The following is a 22,069-nucleotide window of genomic DNA, read 5'->3' on the forward strand; positions in this document are numbered from 1 at the left end:
TCTTTAGTTTGTTGAATGATAAATTTCCTGTATAATGTATTCTTCTTCTTATAGGCATTTTTTAATCCTTTTGTCATCCATGGCTGATCATTTTTCTTTTGCTTATTGGATATTTCCTGCCAGGGACAGTTCTTATCATAGAGCTTCATATAAGTGTTTAGAAAGTGTTCATATGCTTCATCCACATCTTTTGCACTGTAGACACTCTCCCATCTTTGTTCTTCTAGATCTTTCCTGAAAGCGCTGACGCTATCCTCTGTGCATAGTCTTTTAAATGTCTTTTTGGCCTCCATCTGTATTTTATTACCATGTTCGTTGTCAATTGTAAACAGTGGAAGATGGTCGCTGATGTCGTTGATTAGCAGGCCACTAGTTGTGTTACGATCAAAGTCATTGGTGAATATACTGTATTATCGATCAGGGTGGCACTGTGGTCTGTTATTCTGCTTGGTCTAATGATTTTAGGATATAGACTCAAACTATACATTGTGTCTATGAAGTCATCTATTTCCTTGAAATTATGTGGATTCAGAAGATCAATACTGAAGTCTCCACATACGAAAGTTGTCTTTTCTCTTTGTGTGTAAAGGTTGTTTTAATCCAATCCTCAAACATTCCAATCCTTGACTTTGGAGTTCTATATAAGCAACTTATTAACACATTTTTGCTTTTTTCTTTACAGATTTCAATCATTCTAAGATGTTATCAATAGCAGTTGACATATTCTCTATCATTTTGTAGTTCAGATGTTTGTCCACGTACACAGCCACTCCTCCTCCACCGTGTTGTAAAACAGTTGACCGGTAGTGTGAAAATATTGACTAAATCTATTAATTTACCTTTTTCCTGGACAATGCTTTCAAATTTCTATATTGGTGGACCAGCCTGGACACCTGTCCATCATGTTTGTTGTCTTTTTTCGCTATTGACCATATTTTTGTCATTTTAAATGCATATTGCATGTTTACCTCGATCCATTTATCTTGTATTTGCCACAGCAGTGGGGCTGAAACAAACCAAAGCATTATATTCCTTATTATTACTTCAATCTGATGATGTAAGAAATACAGAAACACTTTATCATCATCATATGCCCATTCAAGCATTTATCATCAGTGCAACATGTAAACAACATTTTCTCTGGCAGCCCATTTTATGTTATTACTGTTATATTTTCTACTCACAAGGGGGTGAGTGATATAGCCCATTTGTCATTATATTGATTTTGTTTGTTCCCGGACTCTCACAGAGTAAAAATTCCACCACCATATTTTACATACAATATATATGCTGTGTGTGTATATATATATACACACATATATATTGGGATGAGATGTAAAATATGGTGGTGGAATTTTTACTCTGTGAGAGTCATATATATTATATGTATATATTTAAACATATATATGTATATATTTAAACAATCCTGATCAAAACCTTAAGACCAGTTGAAAAATGCAAAAACAAAAGGGGGAGTGAAGTAAACTGAAGTAGGCTGTTTATCACCTGATCAAAGGTTTAAGACCACAGGTAATAAAAGCCAAAATTTGCTCAAAATGTTCATTTTCTGTCAGGCATTCACACTGTCATGCCCTCCTGATGGCTAAAGCTAAGAAGCTTTCTTTTTTTGAACGTGGTCAGATTGTCGAGCTGCATAAGCAAGGCCTCTGTCAGTGTGCCATTGCTGCTGAGGTTGGGTGCAGTAAGACAGTCACTCGTCATTTTTTTAAAGATCCTGAGCATTATGGAACAAAAAAGTTAAGTGGTAGACTCAAAAAAAAAAAAAAAAACACCTGCGCTGAGCCGGAGGATCCGATTGGCTGTCCATCAAGACACGGGGCGGTCTTCCACCCACATTAAGGCCCTTACTGGTGCCGACTGCAGTACAATAACCATCAGACGGCATCTGCACACCTGTTCAAGGAAAGTACAGTGCTGTGCTGTTTGCAAGTCAGAATCTTCATCATAAATTGTAATGATCCCAGCTCGATTTTAAGTTGCCTGGTACAGTTCTCCTCCATCTAGTAGTTTGTCCATTCATTATGTCCCGTGTCCATTTCCGTACAATCAATCTTCTATCCTGCTCTACATTTCTTTTCCCTAGACGCTGCCTTCATCAAACTGTTAGAGTGTGAAATGTACTAATTAGAGCATTGTAACTACTGCCATGAGTGTATATTTCATGAGACGTAGAGGCAATTAAAAAGCCCACATCTGGAGCCTTAAAGCTTTAATCATGTTGTTTTCCGTATTTTCAAATGGAGCTCGACCTCATAAAACTTCCACTGAGACAAGACTGAGCTGCCTTCTTGTCTACCTCACCGATTGGCTTTTTATTTCTCAGCAGCAAAGGGCAGGGAATAATGTGTAGACTGTATGCAGCGGATTCTTTGCATGTAAGATTGACAAAATGGGCCAGTAGTGCAGCATCAATGACATTAACAAAGACTGACAAAGCACATAGCCTACAGACTCTTGTAATGTCACATGACCTCCACAAAGACGCAACTATTTTTTTCTCTCTGGTTTTATACAAACCAGCACCCATAGAAATGAGTATTTAGGCCATACTGTAAAGAAAAAGTATAATGTAGGAAAAAAAGACGCAGTTACAGTAAACATATATAAATGTTACAAGAATAATCTATTAGACCAAAACCAAAACCACTGCTGAACAAATAGAACATTAAGGCTTGTCTCAATTTTGCCAGAAAAAATCTTCATGATCCCTTTGGGAAAATACTATGTGGTCTGACAAGACAAAAGTTGAACTTTTTGGAAGGTGTGTGTGTGGCATAAAAGTAACACCGCATTTCAGAAAAAGAACATCATACCAACAGTAAAATATGGTGGTGGTAGTGTCTGGGGCTGGGGCTGTTTTGGTACTTCAGGACCTGGAAGTCTTGTTGTGATTAATGGAACCATGAATTCTGCTGTCTACCAAAAAATCCTGAAGCCGAATGTCCGGCAATCTGTTTGTGACCCCAACCTGAAAGGAACTTGGGTTCTGCAGCAGGACAATGATCCAAAACACACAAGCAAGTCCACCTCTGAATGGCTGAAGAAAAACAAAATGAAAACTATGGAGTGGCCTAGTCAAAGTCCTGACCTGAATCCTACTGAGATGCTGTGGCATAACCTTAAAAAGGCGGTTCATGCTCGAAAGCCCTCCAATGTGTCTGAATTACAACAATTCTGCAAAGATGAGAGGGCCAAAATTCTTCCACAGCGCTTATCGCAAACACTTGATTGCAGTTGTTGCTGCTAAGGGTGGCCCAACTAGTTATTAGGTTTAGAGTGCAAATACTTTATCACAAAGGGCCATGTAGTGTTTTTTTCTTTTCTTTTTTCCCTCTTTTTTTCCATTTAAAAACAGAATTTTGTGTTCAGTTGTGTTGTCACTGACTAATATTTAAATTTGTTTGATGATCTAAAACATTTAAGTGTGACAAACATGCAAAAAAATAAATCAGGAACCGGGCAAACACTTTTTCACACCACTGTATAAGATTATTCTTTTAAAAAGTTAAATTTTGTTATTGTAATATTGTGATTTTTTTTTTATTCTGTATATGTGTGAGTGTTAGAGTTAGGGTCATAACATCACCCAATTCTCATAAAATGACAAGGTTTTTCTAATGTAATATTTGCAATAGACTTTATTCCTTTTGCTGTTGTCATATCTAGAGGGTTTGTTTGTCCTGGAAAATAGTGGTAAATGCCCCGAGTGTTCCATTATCATAGCCTCTACTATCCAGTGTTGCAATATAGCTTACACGCTCACAGCGAGTCCTGGTCTAAGTGCTTTTATAGTGCCGGAAAATGCTAAAATGATGCAATAAATAGAGTAGAATGTCCCCCAAGATCAAAAAAGAGAATATCGGTTGTGGTGTTACAGCTCTTTTGTCTTAAAGAAATAACTGCTTCTAAAAGGTTTAGTTTTTTGTCTCATTCATTATTCTTCAAGTCTAGTACTTATGAGGATGGTGGGATTTATTTGTTCATTTTAGTGAGCAGTAAAGGTTGGTTTCACCTGGAAGAACACAGTGACAGAAGAGCAGCACTGCAGCATTCACAGCAAACGAAAGCCAGACATGAGCAATGTCATCATCTTGTAACTGGGATGTTCAGATGTACTGGAATGACTGTCCCATTACAACACTGATACTGGCACATGTGATACTTGTCAGTATAGCGTTGCAATGTACACAAATTAAAAACAATCTTCCAGTCATAAACTGAGTCATGACGAACAAGAAAATTGAGGTTTATAGGTATACTTCTTCATTTTTCATCCGACCATGCAGGAGTATCAGGGCTCCTCAGTGCTGGGTCAGTTTGTGACACGCTTCTTGCTGAGGGAGACCTCCACCCAACTGCAATCGCTGCAGTCATCACTAGACTGCGCAATGGAGGCCGTGCATGACCAAGGCTGCACAGGTGGGACAACAGCCAAGAAGCCCGAGGACCTGCCTATCCAGAGGGTGACCAAACGTCCGGGACGACGCATCCAGAAGAACATGTGTCTCTCACCGACGGACCCTTACTCTGGCATGCTGACCACAGGTGTGTTCCATCCACAAGGCAAATTTGTTGAATGCAAGGGTGGACTTACCATTAGGCAAACACAGGCTATTGCCTGGGGCTTCGAGATTCCCAGGGGCCCCCAAACGTCTCGTAAAAAATGATTTCTTTTTTTTCCTTCAATTTAAAATACAAACTGCTGTTTTAGTCTTAATTCCCGTTCTTATAACTACATCAAAGTGCGTAATCTTTCGTAAGCATTTCGACCGCTCCCTGCCCATGTGTAGTAAGACGGGAGCGAAACAAACTTGTTGGTGTGACGTTACCCCAATGGAGCGGAGCAGAGAAGGCGAGTGCAAAAAACAGTTTTTATCAAAACTACCTAAGGTGTCAACCTTTTTCACAGTTACAACAAACGTACACGACAGCAGCACGGCTACTGTCAGTGTCATCTGAGGAGAATGCAGTAGATGAAGCTGAGAGTGACGCTCTTCATGTGAGTATTAGAGCGGTAAACTAAGCTAAATGTTGCTTAATGTTCTTGTCAATTACAGTAAAAGCGTTGATTAACTTGTTAGGTAATAATAATCCCCAGGAGGTTTTGAAGGACTTTATCTATATGGACATGGCTATGAAACTGGCAAATGAAGCTGACAGATAACTAACAGATTTTAAAAGCAGGAAAAAAGTGGCCTAAATGACATACTTGCATTTTGTAAAAATGTAAAAAGAAAAAAGGATTACTAGGTATGCCTTGGGCCCCCAAATGACTAAATACACCCCTGGTTGATTGTAGCGATTGTAACGTTTGACCATTGGCAAGAGTTACTTCTGTTTAATTCTGTTGATGTCGTTTCAGGGGTCAGCGTGGAATCAGACTACCATTGGGGCTCCCAGGTTGGCCAATTGGAGCAGCTCATAGACAAACTGGACAGTGAGGTTGGTATGGAATATTTTTTGTATGTTAATGCCCAGTGCACTGGTGGTTAGCATGTTAGTCTCACAGGAGATTGAGGGTTGGAATCTCTGTTTAGGCATCTCTGTGTGGAGTTTGCATGCTCTCCCTGTGCGTGCGAGGGTTTTCTCCGGGTACTCTGGCTTTCTCCCACATTCCAAAAATATGCATGTTTGGTTAATTTGAGACTAAACAAGGCATCACCAAGGCGGTACCTGAGTACACCAGGTCGCCCTCCACACCACATGAGGCGCCCGCTGATCCCATTAAAAAATCCAGCGCACTCACCCAGAGTTGCGTCAAAAATTGTATTTTATTGTGTTGCTATTCTTTTTGAATCCCACTCGCATTAATTTAGATTTGAAAATGACTATGTAAAAAACATTAAAAGATGTTCAGCATATACTGTGTATGAACTCTGACCTATTCAAGTACAAAGGTCTGCATTGAGCACATGACAAAACCTCGGCAGTCACGGTGACAAGAAATCTAGCGAGTGCAGTTTCACTATGCGATCCAGTCCGGAAGACCTACATCACTTCCACCATTTGCATTTTTTTACGACAGCACTTCTGCAACGTCACGTTCTGTGGTATTTATTATTATTTTTTAAATGTATGAACATAAATGGTCAATAACACTTCATATATGTAATATATTGAGGGGTTATTTTCTTAGTGACTCTTATTAAAAGACTTTGCCAGCATGCGGATGTTTCAGTTGTCTTTCTTCACGAAGCGTGACCCTGTATAAAAACCTACACAACGCACGTAGCACATGCGCAGATGCGCCACAGACGTAAACGTCGTATCCGGTACCGTACAATATACATGAATAAATACAGTAAAACGTAAAACAACACATACAAAACAAATACAGTGATATTTGAATGTAAACGGCCATAAGTAGAGCAGTGATGTATTCATCTATAGGATTCAGCTCGAGTTTTTTTTCTAAACTGAGAAATACTAGATTGATACAGCTCAAGCAGTATTTAAAATGGATGGATGGGTAAATGGTTATGCACCACTTTTTTTTTAAAACTCCCAGTCTGTATTTCAGCATCAATGTACGCAACGTCACAGTAAATGTTATTCATTATAAAACTTCCAAAACAACGTCCCTGAGTGTTTTGGATTATGTTGTTTTTTTGCCTTGTTATATTCTCGGGACTTGTTGCTTCGATGTATCGTGCTGCATCCCTGTAAGTACTTTTAGTGTTTATACACCTCCTCGTGCTCATTCTCTTGCCGTGTTTTTACTAGGCGCCAGGCGTGCTTCCCAGACTGTTTTCGACTTGACATTCTGTATTTTTGTTAGTCATTCCGCTCCATGCGAGATTCCTTTTTGACTAATTAAAGACTTTTTTTTACGGCACAATTCTCTTTCATCACATCTTATGTGACACCACAACTTGTTGCTAGGCAGAATACATGGACTAGCTCATCAAAATATTTGCATATAGACAACATAGAATAGAAAGAGCCCTGGTCACTGTTCAATCAGTTTGGCATCTCTTCATAGTTAGCGGCATTGAATAAAATAAAATGATAAATATCATAAAATACAATTATTTACAAGTTGGGACGATGTCCATATTTGTCTATAAATACATAGGCATACAGGGGCTGGGGGGGACATAAACTCCCCATAATATCAAGATATTTTTGAGCCGGGTGGTTCTAGTCTTTAATGTCTTCATTTTGAAACGTCTTCCAGAGGAAATGGGGGAGAAAGGTGAGCTTCCAGGGTGAGAGGAGTCCTTTCCGCTGGAGTCTGCTAGTGTAAATATTAGGGATGAGCGAGTACACCACTATCTGTATCTGTATCTGTTCACCCACCGAAATTATCGGACTGGGTGTGGCATAAACCGGAAGTGGGTGTGGTTTGCCCAAAAATGGGCGGGGTTTAAATCAGTACATTATTTTAAGCCTGACATTGACATGGATTGATCAGAAGTTGCTATATTTATTGTTTATTATTCAGCTATGTGTGTACTGTGTATGTGTATAAGTCATCTGTACGACTTTATGATTTCATTATTTTTTAATGATCTGTGTGTAGTTGGTGACTGATGCAAACATCCATTGATGGGAAATAATCTGTCAGCCTCGTTCACTGTAGTTTTCCGAAAAGCACCGCATTCAGTACTACAACCAAAGTTTTCCAACTTTTTATCACCAGCCAAGTTATAAGCAAGCAGACAAAAAAAACAACAAAAACCCGGGAGTGTACGAGCCGTATACAGCTGTGTTGTGAAATGCACCGCGTATGTTACGAAACAAGTTTGATTGCAACGTGCATACTGCAACATGATGAGAGGAGTGTAATATTTTATGCTTATGCATATAATATAGTATGATAGCCATACAGGCAGAATGTTTGATGTAGCGCTTGTGCAGGTGTACCTAATGTTGTGGCCAGTTGATGCATGTTCCTGTGACCACTCTGTGTACTGTCAACTGAAAATTTGCAAAATTCTTATATTGTAGGTAGCACGCCTGTTTTATGATGACTTAATGGAATATGACATAAATACATTTCAAGGAAAAAAGGGGTCATGCTAACCCAATTGTGTTGCATAAGTGACTGGCACAACACAAGCCTGCACAGCGCTGTCCTTGACTGGGATTTGAACCCGGTCCTCTTTATCATGCGCCAGTGTCTCTACTTTTATATCACCTATTATAAGTCTATATAACCACCAAAAGAACGTCAGCAAAAGAGAAAGGCAGTGCCACAATTTTTCTGTTTTTCAGAGGGGTTTTTTTTTATGCTGTTAATCACAAGTTGCCGAAATCGCTTACAAGTTCATTCTATCTTTGAACATACGCACTCACAGTTGAGACCTTTTCCCAAGATAGATATCTGAACCGCAAGGAAATTATCCTGCAAGGTCCCATAATGACATTTCCTTATCTTTTTTATGCAGACAGGAGTTTATTATAACAGGAGCTCTTACGTTTAATATGAATACGGCCATATTGTTCTTGTAAGGGCCGACGTTTTGTGCTTGGATGCGTTGATAGGTCATACTTCAGGTTGTGCTTGACTAAAATACGTCTGCCTTCACCTTTAGAGTCCACATTTGGAGCCGCTCAAAGAAGACACACTGGCAGGGACGTATAAATCGGTGAGTAAAATAACATGTTGTAATTCTAATCATACTGCATTCTGTGTGTTCCAGTAGACCTGATTAATTGACCTGCAAGTGTACAGTACAGTCGCGTGAAGCCCGCTTTAGTTGGTCCAGCTTACCTGTCTGTCGAACAAGTCATCAAGTCCTGGCACACCAATTAGAATTATTATGAAAAAGTGCCCGTTTAAGTTGACGTCAGCATACATGGTCGACCGATTTTCACAACAGAAAATTTTAAACAGTTTTATGATAATGATCAATATATTGTTATACAGAAATCCTTCGTTTATTGCAGTTCATTGGTTTCAGACCCAACCGTGATAATGGTGAATTTCCATGAAGTAGGATTCCTTATTTATAAAGCAAATATTTTGGTAGTTAGAGCGTAGAAAACCTGTTTTCGATATTCTAAATGCAGTTCTTAACATCATTAGAGCCCTCTAGACATGAACAACACCCCTACAGTCACCTTTACACTTGTGTTGCCCAAAATAGTAGCTATAATCAGAGAAAATAAGCCATTTAAGACAAAAATAAGACTTGTGCTCATGTATGTTACAGTTTATGTTCCATACATGTGGACATGAAGTGACGTTAAGGGTTGAGAGTTGATTTTTATTTGGACTGCGACCACAACAGTAGCACATGTTGTTATTATTATGATTATGATAATGATGATGATGATGATGATTATTACTATTGTGCGTGTTGTAAAACACAGGAACAAAAACTGCAGTAAAAGCCTGTTGTTCCGGCGATCCTTGTGACCAGTGTCGAATACTACGTTTTGTCTAGGAATGTCTTCGAATGCCTTATACAGTATTTGCGTGTTCATTTTCCCATTTTTATGCGTGTAAATGGGGAATGAAATCAGCCTTTTATTGGTGTCTACAAAACAGCACTGTACTGTACATCTTACAGCAAGACGCACTCCACACTTCACTGTGGCCAACACGGCGAGGCAACTCTTCTTCTCTCTTAGGCTGGCCCTAACGAGCAGGCATACTCTACTGCCCCCTATATTTCAATCCCTGAATCACAGCTCAGAACCATACACTATTCACCTGTTGCTATAATATCTGGGTCAGTCTCCTGAAAAGGGCACCAAAAGCGTGACATAGCATGACATGGCGAGCAAAATTGAAAGTTATTTTCTAACGAATTTGCATATTGAAATAAAATATCACTTTTACATATATTGCCATACCATCTACTGCATATCTATCACTGTAAATGCTTTAAACTTACCTTAAATTGTCGCAAACATGCTTCAAAATGGCAATGTATCTTGCACATAACACGGAGCTGGACCCTGCTTCCCCAACGTGTATTGATGAGAAAAAATAGTCAGTAGAAATCCTGAAAGTAGTATGTATCCTGGACATGACGCCATATTTCTGATTTTGAATCTGTGTCACTTTGTCTGAATTTTGACTAAAAATCGGGGAAATAACACGCAAAAGAGTTCATATGGTGTATCAAGGCAGAGGTCAGTCATTTGCATATAGTCTTCCGCAATTACATTTTAGTTACATTGTGTGTGCAGACAAGCTGGTTATGTTTGCGATGCATACACATTTTGTCGGAGTTTGGTCAAAGTACATGTTTTAGATATAAATACGTAAATACGTATTGTGCACAATGAGGTGTTTGCTTTGTAAATCACAGCAGCTGAAACGTAAGTTCCACTGTTTTGTATTATTTATTTCATCGTCTTTGTGACATTATTTTTGTGACACACTTTTAGACGTCGCAAAATGGCGTTGCGCAAACGGACTGAAATTGACATCAGATCGTGTTTTATACACAGCAGACTCGAAGAAAATGTTAAACATTGTTTCCCCTGTTTATTCAATGTGTTTGCAGTAGGGATGCTCCAATCAGGTTTTTATGTCGACAATTCCGATACCGATCATCCATGAGTGAAATTGTCCGATACCGATACCAGTACCACATGGATTAATTGTCATTTTTTAAATTTAATTGCTTTTGGTCAAGGGTGCCGTACAATGGGGAAAAGTCAGGACAACTCCAAGGTCCCCTAACTGCCAGAGGGGCCAAAAATAGGTAATTGCTAATAAAATTAGTAATTAATTCATATAAAAGGGGAGACACTGATGATCCTGATTCATGTGGCCCAGAATTCCTGGCTGCACCCCTGCTATTGCCTATATGATATGAAAAAGAGAACCATGAAATCACCTTCATTTAGACGAAAACATATTTGACTTACTTTTTCAAGAGAACATATATCACTTGGTAATGGTAATGGTTTAATTCATCTTGAACATGCACACATATTACAGTGGAGCTCATCACATAACACAATTCACAATTCTGCATGTCCAAGAAGGAGTAGGAAGAAGCAAAGCTTATTTAATCCTTCCCCTCATCTGTTTCACATCATTTGCAATACATTTGTTCAATGTACAACCAACTTTAACATGGTAAGAAATTGATAACAGCTTATGAAATAGTTGACAGAGACTTGTGAAACTTACAGAGGATGAGACGCCTTCTTTAAGGAAACTTTGGATGCAAGAGTACATTGTCACAGGACTTCCAGATAGCATGCAGTGGGGCTCCAAGTGAGAGAGCAGTCGGCGAACCTGGTGTCTTTCACTGCTGACGAAGGCTGGTCTTCTCGTCCAATGAGTTCAATTATTTTTGGGGTTATTTGCATAGCATTCTGACTGTCACGCACATACGGGCGAATGTTGTCCACCGTTTTGGCTATGTTAGCTGCCGTGTGACTGATGATCACACCGTGAGCCTTGAAGACTCTCTATACTCCGTCAAATGCCGTATTAAATTGAAGCTTTTTAATGTGCTAGTGAGATATTTTTCATGGCGTGTGTTGGCAGGTAAGTTCCACACGGCAGACATGTTTGTTTTTGTTCTGGCACTCCTGTGCAGTGTGAAGGGAAGTGGACGGAGAACGTTACCCAAGACGTGAGTTAGGGCAAGACACTACACTGCACGCAGGGATCGCTACAGGCTGCAATGGTACGAGCCACTGGTGATCGCGGCCAATACTGATCGGTGGCCGATGGATCGAAGCATCCCCAGTTTGCAGTATAAGTTTACTTGGTAATAGCTGCAAATCATTGTAGTCTGTGCATAATGCCACTCGAAGTGATGGCCCGCTCTGTGGTACCCCTTTCAGGAGACTGACCAATCTATAAAAACAGAAGAATCAAAATAAAAATATGCACAAATGGAGGAAAACAATGTCAACAAACTGCTGTAGGTTGAGAAATATTTAATCGCCCATTGTCCTTTTGTCTCTGACCGTTGTCAAAGGATAATGTGCAAGCAATGGTTAGTTTCGATTGTTCGATTGTGATTTCGGCTATGTCGACAACCACCAATGTCAGTCAACCAGTCTAATGGGTTTCAAGATAAGCTCCAGAAAGATACAGGTCCACTGTATATAATTATGTTTGTTTTTCTTGCTGTCTGTCCAGAACATTCTTTTGGTCCAAAGACAAATGTTAGTGAAGGAGCAAGACATGGAGAACTTTCAACAAGCTCTGAAGAACTATACAGAGGCCAGCAGTGGACAACAAAACAACCTGCAGTCAGTCCCTTTGTGCTACGTCTGACTTTAAATCACTTTAGTCTTGCTAAAGGTTACCTTCACTGGCCTTTCTTTCTCTCACTGTCTGCCTTCTCTCGCTTTAGCATTTCAGTCCAAAACTTACCAGACAGATCATGCTTCATCATGTACGAATTTTGGCAGGATCGTCTCTCCTGGATGAGGTGAGATCACACAGAGTAGCAAAAAAAACACGCATTGTAAAATGTCATCCCTGATTTGAGCAGAAGGGCAAGCCGTCTCTAACGTGTCTTTCTTACACAGCTTCCTGCAGTCAGCCATCAGTAAGACGTTCCAGCGCTGCATCATCGACTCACTGGAGGAGCCAGAGATTGTCTCGACTATGCTCCTCCCAGGTGAAAAACAAAAAAACTTACCTTCATAGCCATAGCATTAGGATTACAAAAGGATTGCTGGTAAATTTCTGATAGATACAGTAGATAAAAATGTGGGCAAATTAATACAAACTGTATTGTGTGGGCACATTAAAAAATGATGCATACGATCTACCGTATTAGCCCAAATATAAGACGACCCTGAATATAAGATGACTTCCTTTTGACCTGTTTGTGGAGAAAATCAAAGACAAAACACAAAATTATTTTATTTTTTTCATCATGTTTTCAACATCAGTGAAATAACGGGTAGATTGCAATAAAAACATATATCATATTTCTGAGCTGATCATTGGATGACTGCTTCATTTATTAGATCCTCCAGGATTTTGCGAAGTTGCGATAACGTCATTTCTCGCAATTTCATCCAATCCCTTCCAACTTCCCCGCACATTTTGGCCAATCGTTCAAACACTCACATCAACTGTCTAACCAATCAAATGTGTCCCTGCATCTCCTACCCACATCCTCACTTCCTTGTTTATATCGGCAAATGTTGATGTGTGATCATAATCTCTCATCGGCTCTCATCGACCAACAAAATCACCGCTGTAGACCACTCTCAACAGTTCCCAATGTTCTCAACGAAATCGGGTGTAGACTATGAGAAATGTGTCATTTACCTACGTAAATGAAAAATTTACAATCAACACTTGTCAAGTGTAAAACGTACATGGAGGATGTCTGCAAGAGAGAAGACAGCAGACAAGCAGGAAGCATTTGGTGGTGTTCGTTTCACAAACTATGCACACATTTGTGCGAATTGGTCAAATGTGTAAATGGCAGCAGATGGAACACACTGTATGTAACTGTTGGTTAAGAGATGTAGGTAAATACACTATCCCAAAGATACACTTTATAAATAAAGAATATGTTGAAAATAATAGGGGTGTAACAATTAGTTTTAGTAACAATTCGATTCATATCATGATTTGTGGTTACCTGCTGATACGATTCAAGGACGATATTGGTTAGTTTAGAACAATATGATCTAAAACGATTCAGTAACTTTAAATCGATTCAGTAACTTTTTGGCGAAAAATTCAACCAGTGTGACTAACCAGTGTGAAATAAATACCCGGATACGAAACAGAGCAGGTGAAGTTTCCTAGATTCCCGTTGTTTTTTGTAAGGGATCAGGTGTACATTAATTATGGATATAAAAAAACAAGTAAAAAAGAATTAGTGGCAAATGCATTCACATTTTATTTGAATAAAATGCAACCAACACTGCAGGTTGAATTAATTAAATAATTAATATTCGACAGTAAGTGCAACCAACATTTCAACAATAGGTTTACCTGCTACTTCTGCTTTTGTTTTTCAACATAAAAATAATACAAATACAATATTAATATCAAATGTGAAGTGCAACCAACTTCTCTTCAGATTAAATGAGCAGTGGTTCAACCTGCTACTTCTCTCATTTTAATGAACAAACAACAGTGCACTAATTAACAAAAGTGTAACAAACTAATCTCCAGTGACTCCAATGATTTTTTTTCACCTGATCAACATGATCTGACCGAAGAACACTTCTCTGTGCGTTCACTGTGTCACCAGCAGTACTAAAAACTCGCTCTGCTGGCACACTGGGAATACACATGTACCGTTTAGCAAGGGCTGAAGGTAGAGGTAGCTCTTTCTCCTGAGATCGCCACCACTTCATGGCACTCAAAGGCAACACATCTCTTGCTGGCTACCTTATCACCCCTGCTCTGGTTGTCTCGCTTGAGGATTTTCTATCCCTTTGGGTGAAGGAATCACCAAACAGTGCATCTAATGCTTTCTTGGACTTATTTAGAACATCCCCCTCTTTGCAAAAGCCAGTGTGTTTCCACACGCTGGCTTAATTATTTATTGCTCGCCGGCTTGTCCTCTGCCATCCGCCATGCTACATTTTGTTGTCTGCTGGCGCGTGGCGATGACGCCACAGACAGGCAGACTGACTCGAGTAACGTTTAACGTCTTTATCATTAAAAGTGCTAAAAAATAAAATCGAATGCTTAAATCCAATGCTTTATTTTCTAGTATCAATGCAATCGCTCGATTACCTTTTAAACAATGTTAGATCGATATATGTCGTCCGCACTGGCAACTTGGCGAATACAGATCAGTGGAGTTGGATCATAGGAATATAAATCGATACATCGATGGAGTCGATGAATCGTTACACCCCTAGAAAATAACCCTGTGTACATACAGTATTTCCTCGCTACAGTGCGGTTCACCTTTTGCGGATATTGAATTTACTGCTGCTACCAGTAGACGCAGTTGAGAGTGCTGTATACTCATGTGAGAGTTAGACGTCTCCCCCCACCTGTCAGCTTTAAAACATATATACAGTACTGTAGTAATTGCAAACAAGTAAAGGGGAACCTATCCCCCGTGATAAACGAGGGAACACAAAGGTGAGTACACCCGAATAAAGCCTCTTTTTTAGTTAGTTAGTCAGAGTTTTAGTTAGAGTTTTATACACAAATATAGCATATTTTCTTAGATTTGTTGAAATCCTGCGTTTTGGGTGATTAAGGTTACAAAGAACACTTCAAACATTGAAAACAAATTTGTAAAATCACCAGCTGAAAATAAATAAATAAACAAACAAACTTTTACCGCAACCATGTGGAAAAAGCTGCTGTGAAATGGCTGAAACAATCACAAAACAGACTGTGTAATCCTGGAGGGGCTGATTGATCATCATGATCTTAAACAGTCTCAGCTGCGTCTCTCCAAGTCAGTGTGTGTGTGTGTGTAGGTGTGTGTGTGTGTGTGTGTATAAGTATGAGTGACAGGAAAAAAGCTCTGACTTGCTTGAGCAGTAGTTGTTTGGCGCCACATGTTTTGCATGTATAACTCTCTAGACCCCAACTATAAGACAACTTGTTATCTGAGACCTTTTTTCTTGGCAAAAAACGTATTCCATTTGGGTCAATGTTTAAAAAAAAACCTTATTTGTGAGTCTTTATAATAAAGTGATTTCATTGAACAATTAAACATAAAACCCCTCAATAGGTGTGTTCCACAGAAATACAACTGGATTTGCATGAAATGCTTTCAATGGGATTATGGTTGGTTGATGGTATGGTTTATGGTACAGGGTTTTTTTTAACTGTCTGTTTTATACTATTTCCCAGGTATAGTCCAACCTGCAGTTTTGCATGTTTCCAGTTCATCCCTGATAATGTCTCATAGACCCTTACAACCCCAATAACCTGATCAATAACCTCGTTTTGAATGTTTTCAATTGTCTTTCAGCTTCCTGGTGGATTATGAATAACAACTGATGGATCAGCGCAAATGAGAAAACTGTCCTGACAGAAAAGGATTTCTTTTTGTTGATCTTTATATATATATATATATATATATATATATATATATATATATATATATATACACTTTATTATATATATATATATATATATACTTTATTATATATATATATATTGCTGCAAAGCTATGCTTCAGGGCATAAAAAAGATAATTTAAACCGATGAAAGCGAGATTGACTAGAAGGTAATGCAATACTTTAGTGAGAGGTCAGGATATGCGATATTGATGGGGCACACTTTGTACTCTTGATTTATTGGAAGCACAAAACATAAAAAAAGAGGTGCATGATTTATGATATAGTACTTTCTCATCGTACATAATGCAGAAAAATAAAACAAACATTCAACTTGACTGTCCACTCGGTCACTTTTTTCAGTTCAGACAACTAAATAATAATAATGGCAATTCTTAATTTAATAATTTCATTACAATGGGTCACCTTATTTTCCTTTTGTCCTCTTTGTGATGTTGTGTGCCGTTGCTAGCTAGCGTCTTTCTGCTGGTGGATGAAAACGCCATCTAACTGAGACAAAAAAATGGTGATCTACATGTACACTTCAATCTTCTGTCACTCTTGCACTTTAGAAAAAAACATGGGCGTGAATCGTTCAAAAGGTAGATTTCATGTAGATTGTAAATGTATTTCTAATGAGTTTCAATTTAAACATCAATCATGAGCAGACAATAACCACTTAATAACCAAATAACATGAAAGACACTCAAGTAGACATTCATACTTTGGAAGCAGAAAGTGTTGTTTGTAATGACACTAGAGAATACAGGTGTATTGTGTACAGTCGTCAATGAAAATAGTTTGACTAGTCCATGTACAGTTGATGGTTGCTACTTCTTAAATGTGCAAAGTGTTCCCGGTCAGTGCATAATGTATAATTCGTAGGAAAAAAATAAAATAACGCACAGACCATTCCCTCTTTTTTTTCTCTCTCTCTTACTTTGTCAAGAATGTGAAACTGTTCTGTGGATGTTTTGTTTGTTTTCTGGAATGCAATAAAGTTAATGACATGCACAAAATGTTCCGCCGCTTGCTTCATTAAATGGAGGCTTTTCCGTGCTTTGCTTATTTATTTTAATGGCTTTTCCTTTTTATATGTTGTACGGTTTTCATACTGTACATTCTTCATGTGTTTTAAGATTAATTTTGGGCCCGTGATGATTTATTGAACGGTCCTTATTTCAAGATGGAATTATGGTTCCTTGGACTTTCCCTTTGCCAAACAGACACTACTTGCTGCAGTCAATCAGGATCACTAAAAAGTTGATCGAGCTTGGCTTATACTCTGGAACCTTCAGCACCATTTATGATAAGATTTAGGCGACTACGTACTGTATATATTTGAGTCTGTATGTGTAATTTTGATCCTTAAAGGAAAACTGCACTTATTTGGAATTTTGCCCATCGTCCACAATCCTTATGTCAAACATGAACACATACAGTAGTACCTCGCATAACGTAAACCTCCTTTTACGTAAATTCCACTGAACGTAAAGAATTTATGTAAAGTTTTTGCATCGTTCCATATAACGTAAAGCGTCTTTTTTTTTTCAATCAACTTTATTAATGCCTTACAAATTACACTAACAGTGCATCAAACCATGGGCACTGAAAAATAACAGTTGGATAACAAAAACACATAAAATAAATCACACAGAAATCGAGATTAAAGAAATAAAAATGTAACAGAAAAGTGATAAATAAATAAATAAAAAAATAAAGATAATAATAATAATTAAAGTAAGTTACACCAGGGGATGTGAGCAATGAAAATGAAATTGAATTAAGGATATTGAAGTGGGAGCACAGATTTATAGTCTTGATAGCTTTCTTGTTGTTAGCAGAGGATATTGATTTGAAGTACAGCTTCAGTTCTTTCATGAAAACATTAAAAAGGGGTTTCACTTTGGCAAATTTAAAGTCGGTGCAAGTTTCTTTTTTGTTTGTTTTTTTTAAGTCGGTGCAAGTTCGGACTAACAGAGTACTGTACACTTGGTGACGCCTTTCAGTTTTATTCATTTACAGTAATTTTATTCATTACCTTATTTTATATTGGAATGTTACTCTACTATGTTTATGCTAATGTTTTCTTATATTTTCCCACCATATTTGGTGGACTTTGAATATTTTGAAGGGGCAAAGCGTGACTTTGGGAAGATCTTGGAACGGATTAGGCTATTTACATGTATTTTACGCTTCGTATAACATAAAGGTTCCCGGAACAGATTATTTACGTTGTAGGGGCGTCTACTGTATTTCTTTCCCTTTTCTGTGCATTCTAAAGAGAGAAAACAAGTTAGCATGAAGGAGTTAACAATGGATGTCATGGGACACCTATTTCAACTTTCAAGCCCTCTTAAAAACTTCTAACATTGTACCATTTTATATCCATGCTGTGATCATTAACAGGTACATTCATGACAACATGTAATACTTACAGCATTTTGCTTCATTTTGATCATTTTAAACATTACCGGAACTTCTTTCTTTGGCGCATTGATTTCACAGCCCATAGGATCTAATGTTACTTCCGTCAACAACAGCAGCATAGAAACAGCGTGTGTGCTATTACTAATCATGGCAGACGTCGTGAGAGCCACCGCCGCCCCCACTGATGACAACTTTTGGACAAATAAGGAACCAGAACCTTATCTTTTCAGCCTGACTATATGGAGGATGAGCTACAGGTTACCAGGTAAGACGCCCCCTTACCTCCCTTAGTGCTAGTGCTAAATGTTTCATAAATAAAAGTATCATTAAAACAGTCACTTACAATGTCTGCTCTCATTGGGACGGCTGTATCTATCAGCACGTGACTTGAGCTCCCCTTTGAGCTGGTAAATTTAGCATAGTCCTCAGGTAAAAAAATGCTGACAGCAAACGAGCATCTTGCTGAGTCTTCACAGCGAAGTCACCGGGTCTAAGTTGAGCGGCAGCATGAGTATCCACTGCTTCAGTCCGTCCCGTTGTTTGGTTGGTTGTGTGTGGAATGTCAAATTTGACCAACTTTTCGGTTTATTGCCAATTTCTACAATACATGTGCGAGGCATGATTTATAACCTAGCGTTAACTTTTCAAAACTCACAAACAACACAGCCGCAGCTGCAGTAGGTGGTGTAGCGCTTGGCAGTGGCTTGAGGTGTTATGAGTGACGCTGAGACTAGCGAGACGTTGTGTTACTCCGCCAGAAAAATATAGTTCTTTGTGTTAGCTGCTACAATAACAATATCGATGTAGCTTGGTTAATATCAAGGTCAGTTATGTGAACGGAAAATTGTTGCAGTTTTTTTAGGGCTTATTAGTCTAAATAGGTGTGTCCCATGACGTCCATTGTTAGCTCCCTCATGCTAACTCCTTTTCTCTCTTTCGAACGCACAGAAAAGGGAAGTAAATGTGTGTTCATGTCTCACATAAGGATTGTGGATGATGATGAACATTTTTTTAAAAAGTGCAGTTTTCCTTTAAAATTGATAAGGCATTAATTCCCTTGATGACTGTATGCAAATGAATGGACTGCACATGGTTCTACTGGCATTAAAGCATTAACCGCTGGAATTCTTAATGTACATATTCATGTCAAAACTGAGCTAAAGCAGATTTGTTTGCTCCTGTGTTGCACAGGTGGTCATAAAGTGTATAAAAATGTTTCACTTGCATGTCAATCAGTAGTTGAGGAGGAGCACCTCTTAAAATGTGTAGGATGGTGCGACATGTGAGGAGACGTCAGGGTCAGCTGTCTGTGTGCATTAAAGCTGCTGGTAAGCAAACCCTAGCAGAGAGCTTGATCCCTGAATTCCTGGATTGCAACACACACACACACACACACACTGGTGGCTACACATGTGTGACGAGACAGAAGAATGGAGGGAGAACGAGATACGACAGGACAGTACAGAAAACGCAGCGTGTCTTCTAGTGTTCCAATTTAGCAACAGCCCAAGGTACATGTGTATAAATATATATGATTTCTTTCTGGATGGAAAGCGTTTGATTTGTCTTATCCGTTCAGCTCCGTGGCCTACTTTCATCACCTAGCTTCAGGGGAAGTAGATTTGACACCAACATGAGCTTTTTTGGCATGTTTCATGTTGTAATGTTGATGTAGGTGTAGATGATGACATTCTTTATCATATTATACAACAGAAGGCATGCCAGCGAAGGATCAGACGGAAGGAGCTGAAAAAGATCAAATAAACGGGCGAGAATGTAGAAATGATGACATAAATAATAAATAAATAATTTGATGACATACTTGACATACTCACCAAAAAATTGTCTTACTTTTTGAGAAATTGTCTGATTGAAATTATGGAGGAAATTATCACAGAAAGTGCACAGCTGCAATATTTATGGATTTGACAAAAGCTTTCCAATACAATACAATTAACCACAACATCCTAATTACAAAATTAGAAAGGTATGGAATAAGTGGGTTAGTGTTAAATTGGGTTCAAAGCCATCTGGCCAACAGCAAGCAATATGTGAAGCTAGGAGAATCTACTTCAGCATGCTTAAATGTATTGTGCGGCGTACCCCAGGGGTCGAAACTGGGACCAAAACTGTTGAACTTATATATAAATGGCATTTGTGAAGCCACGAAAGACCTAACAGTAGTATTATTTGCAGACAATATTACTGCCTTCTGTTCTGGAGAAAGTACCCAAGAGCTAATAAAAAAGAGTCACAGATGAAATGGCTATACTAAAAAGATGGTTTGATAAAAACAGTAAAAAAAAAAAAAAGTAAAACTAAGATAATGCTATCTGGTAATAGCAGAAATTGATGGAGAGGACATCGAAAGGATGAACGAAAACACATTTTTGGGGGTCATCATAGATGAAAAGATGAGCTGGAAATCTCACATAAAAAACATACAACATAAGGTGGCGAGAAATACATCAATACTGAATAAAGCAACATTTGTCCTTGATCAAAAATCACGCCATACTCTCTATTGCTCTCTGGTGTTACCATATCTAACTTATTATGTGGAGATATGAGGAAATAACTATAAAAGTACACTTCACTCACTATAGATACTGCAAAAAAGATCAGCTATAATAATCCATAATGCCACGTATAGAGAACATACAAATCCTCTATTTCTAAAATCACAATTATTAAAATTTGATGATCTAGTTGATTTTCAAACAGCGAAAATTATGCGTAAAGCAAACAGTATCTGCTACCTAAAAATGTCATACAATTCTTCCCGACAAGAGAGGAGAAATTAGGGAAAAATTCAACTTAAAACATTTATACGTGAGAACAACGCTAAAAACCTTCAGCATCTCAGTACGTGCAATCAAATTATGGAAAATACGCAAAATACCCCACCATGAATAGGTGGTGATCCTGTCTTGAGCAGAATCCACAATATGTCAATTTTGTGTGAAAGCACCAATTGCCATCTCTACAATATTCTCTCAATATCAGTAAAGGTGTTTGATCAAAATATATTTTATTTTGTTTGTTTCTAATCTTTCTCTAAACGTCAGAGTCCACTGAGGCCAGCCTCATTTATGGTGCTGATTTTATTCATACCGCCCAGCCTCGAACAGAACATCATAAGTACGTGATGTTAGAAATATATGTGTGACATTCCATGTCCTCGCTTGGTTCCTGCCTTCTCCTTGTTTTCCCTCTCTCTTCAGACCCCACACTCCCAGCGGGAGGCGGAGCTGCTGGACGCACCTGACTCCAATTGACACCGACCTACTTAGGCCCTGTGCTGCCAGCTGTGAGGCGTCGGATTATTGAACCTGCTGCTACACCAAACGCCCGAGCTTTGTTCTCGCCGATTACTTTTTGCCTCCAGCAGCTACCTGCCTCAGCCAGGGTAAATTGTGTCTTTGTTTCTCATGGTACGTTTTTTCACCATCGCTTTTGGTTCAAGTTTCGTCCATTAAAGACTCTGGCAAAAACCTGCGCCTCTCCTCGCCTCTGCATCTGGGGTCCAAACAAACACACGCCACACCGTAACAGAATAATCCGACCAAAGGATTATGGACCCCGCGGAGTCCGACCCCCTCAAGCGAGCACTCCACAACCTTGCGCATCGCATGGGTCAGCAGGAAGAGCAGGTTGGTGCACTGGGCGCCTGTGTGACCAA

The 22,069-nt window shown here is 38.8% G+C and overlaps 1 protein-coding gene across 2 annotated transcripts in view; it reads left to right on the forward strand.

Annotated features, from left to right (window-relative positions):
* Nucleotides 1-17,112, forward strand: part of LOC129192077 (N-terminal EF-hand calcium-binding protein 1-like) — a 36,892-nt gene extending 19,780 nt beyond the window's left edge. The window contains exons 6-12 of one of the 2 annotated variants that reach the window (XM_054795583.1): nt 4,308-4,566; nt 5,384-5,463; nt 8,559-8,612; nt 12,086-12,198; nt 12,303-12,380; nt 12,481-12,572; nt 15,870-17,103. In XM_054795583.1, coding sequence (XP_054651558.1) covers nt 4,308-4,566; nt 5,384-5,463; nt 8,559-8,612; nt 12,086-12,198; nt 12,303-12,380; nt 12,481-12,572; nt 15,870-15,898 — 705 coding nt within the window. In that variant the 3' untranslated portion in view covers nt 15,899-17,103. Of the gene's footprint in view, nt 1-4,307; nt 4,567-5,383; nt 5,464-8,558; nt 8,613-12,085; nt 12,199-12,302; nt 12,381-12,480; nt 12,573-15,869 lie in introns of both variants that reach the window. The other variant, XM_054795594.1, reaches the window with a different exon arrangement.
* The last annotated feature ends 4,957 nt before the right edge of the window (nt 17,113-22,069 follow it).

The sequence above is a fragment of the Dunckerocampus dactyliophorus genome, chromosome 1 (assembly GCF_027744805.1).
Source record: "Dunckerocampus dactyliophorus isolate RoL2022-P2 chromosome 1, RoL_Ddac_1.1, whole genome shotgun sequence".
In the NCBI taxonomy this organism is placed as follows: Eukaryota; Metazoa; Chordata; class Actinopteri; order Syngnathiformes; family Syngnathidae; genus Dunckerocampus; species Dunckerocampus dactyliophorus.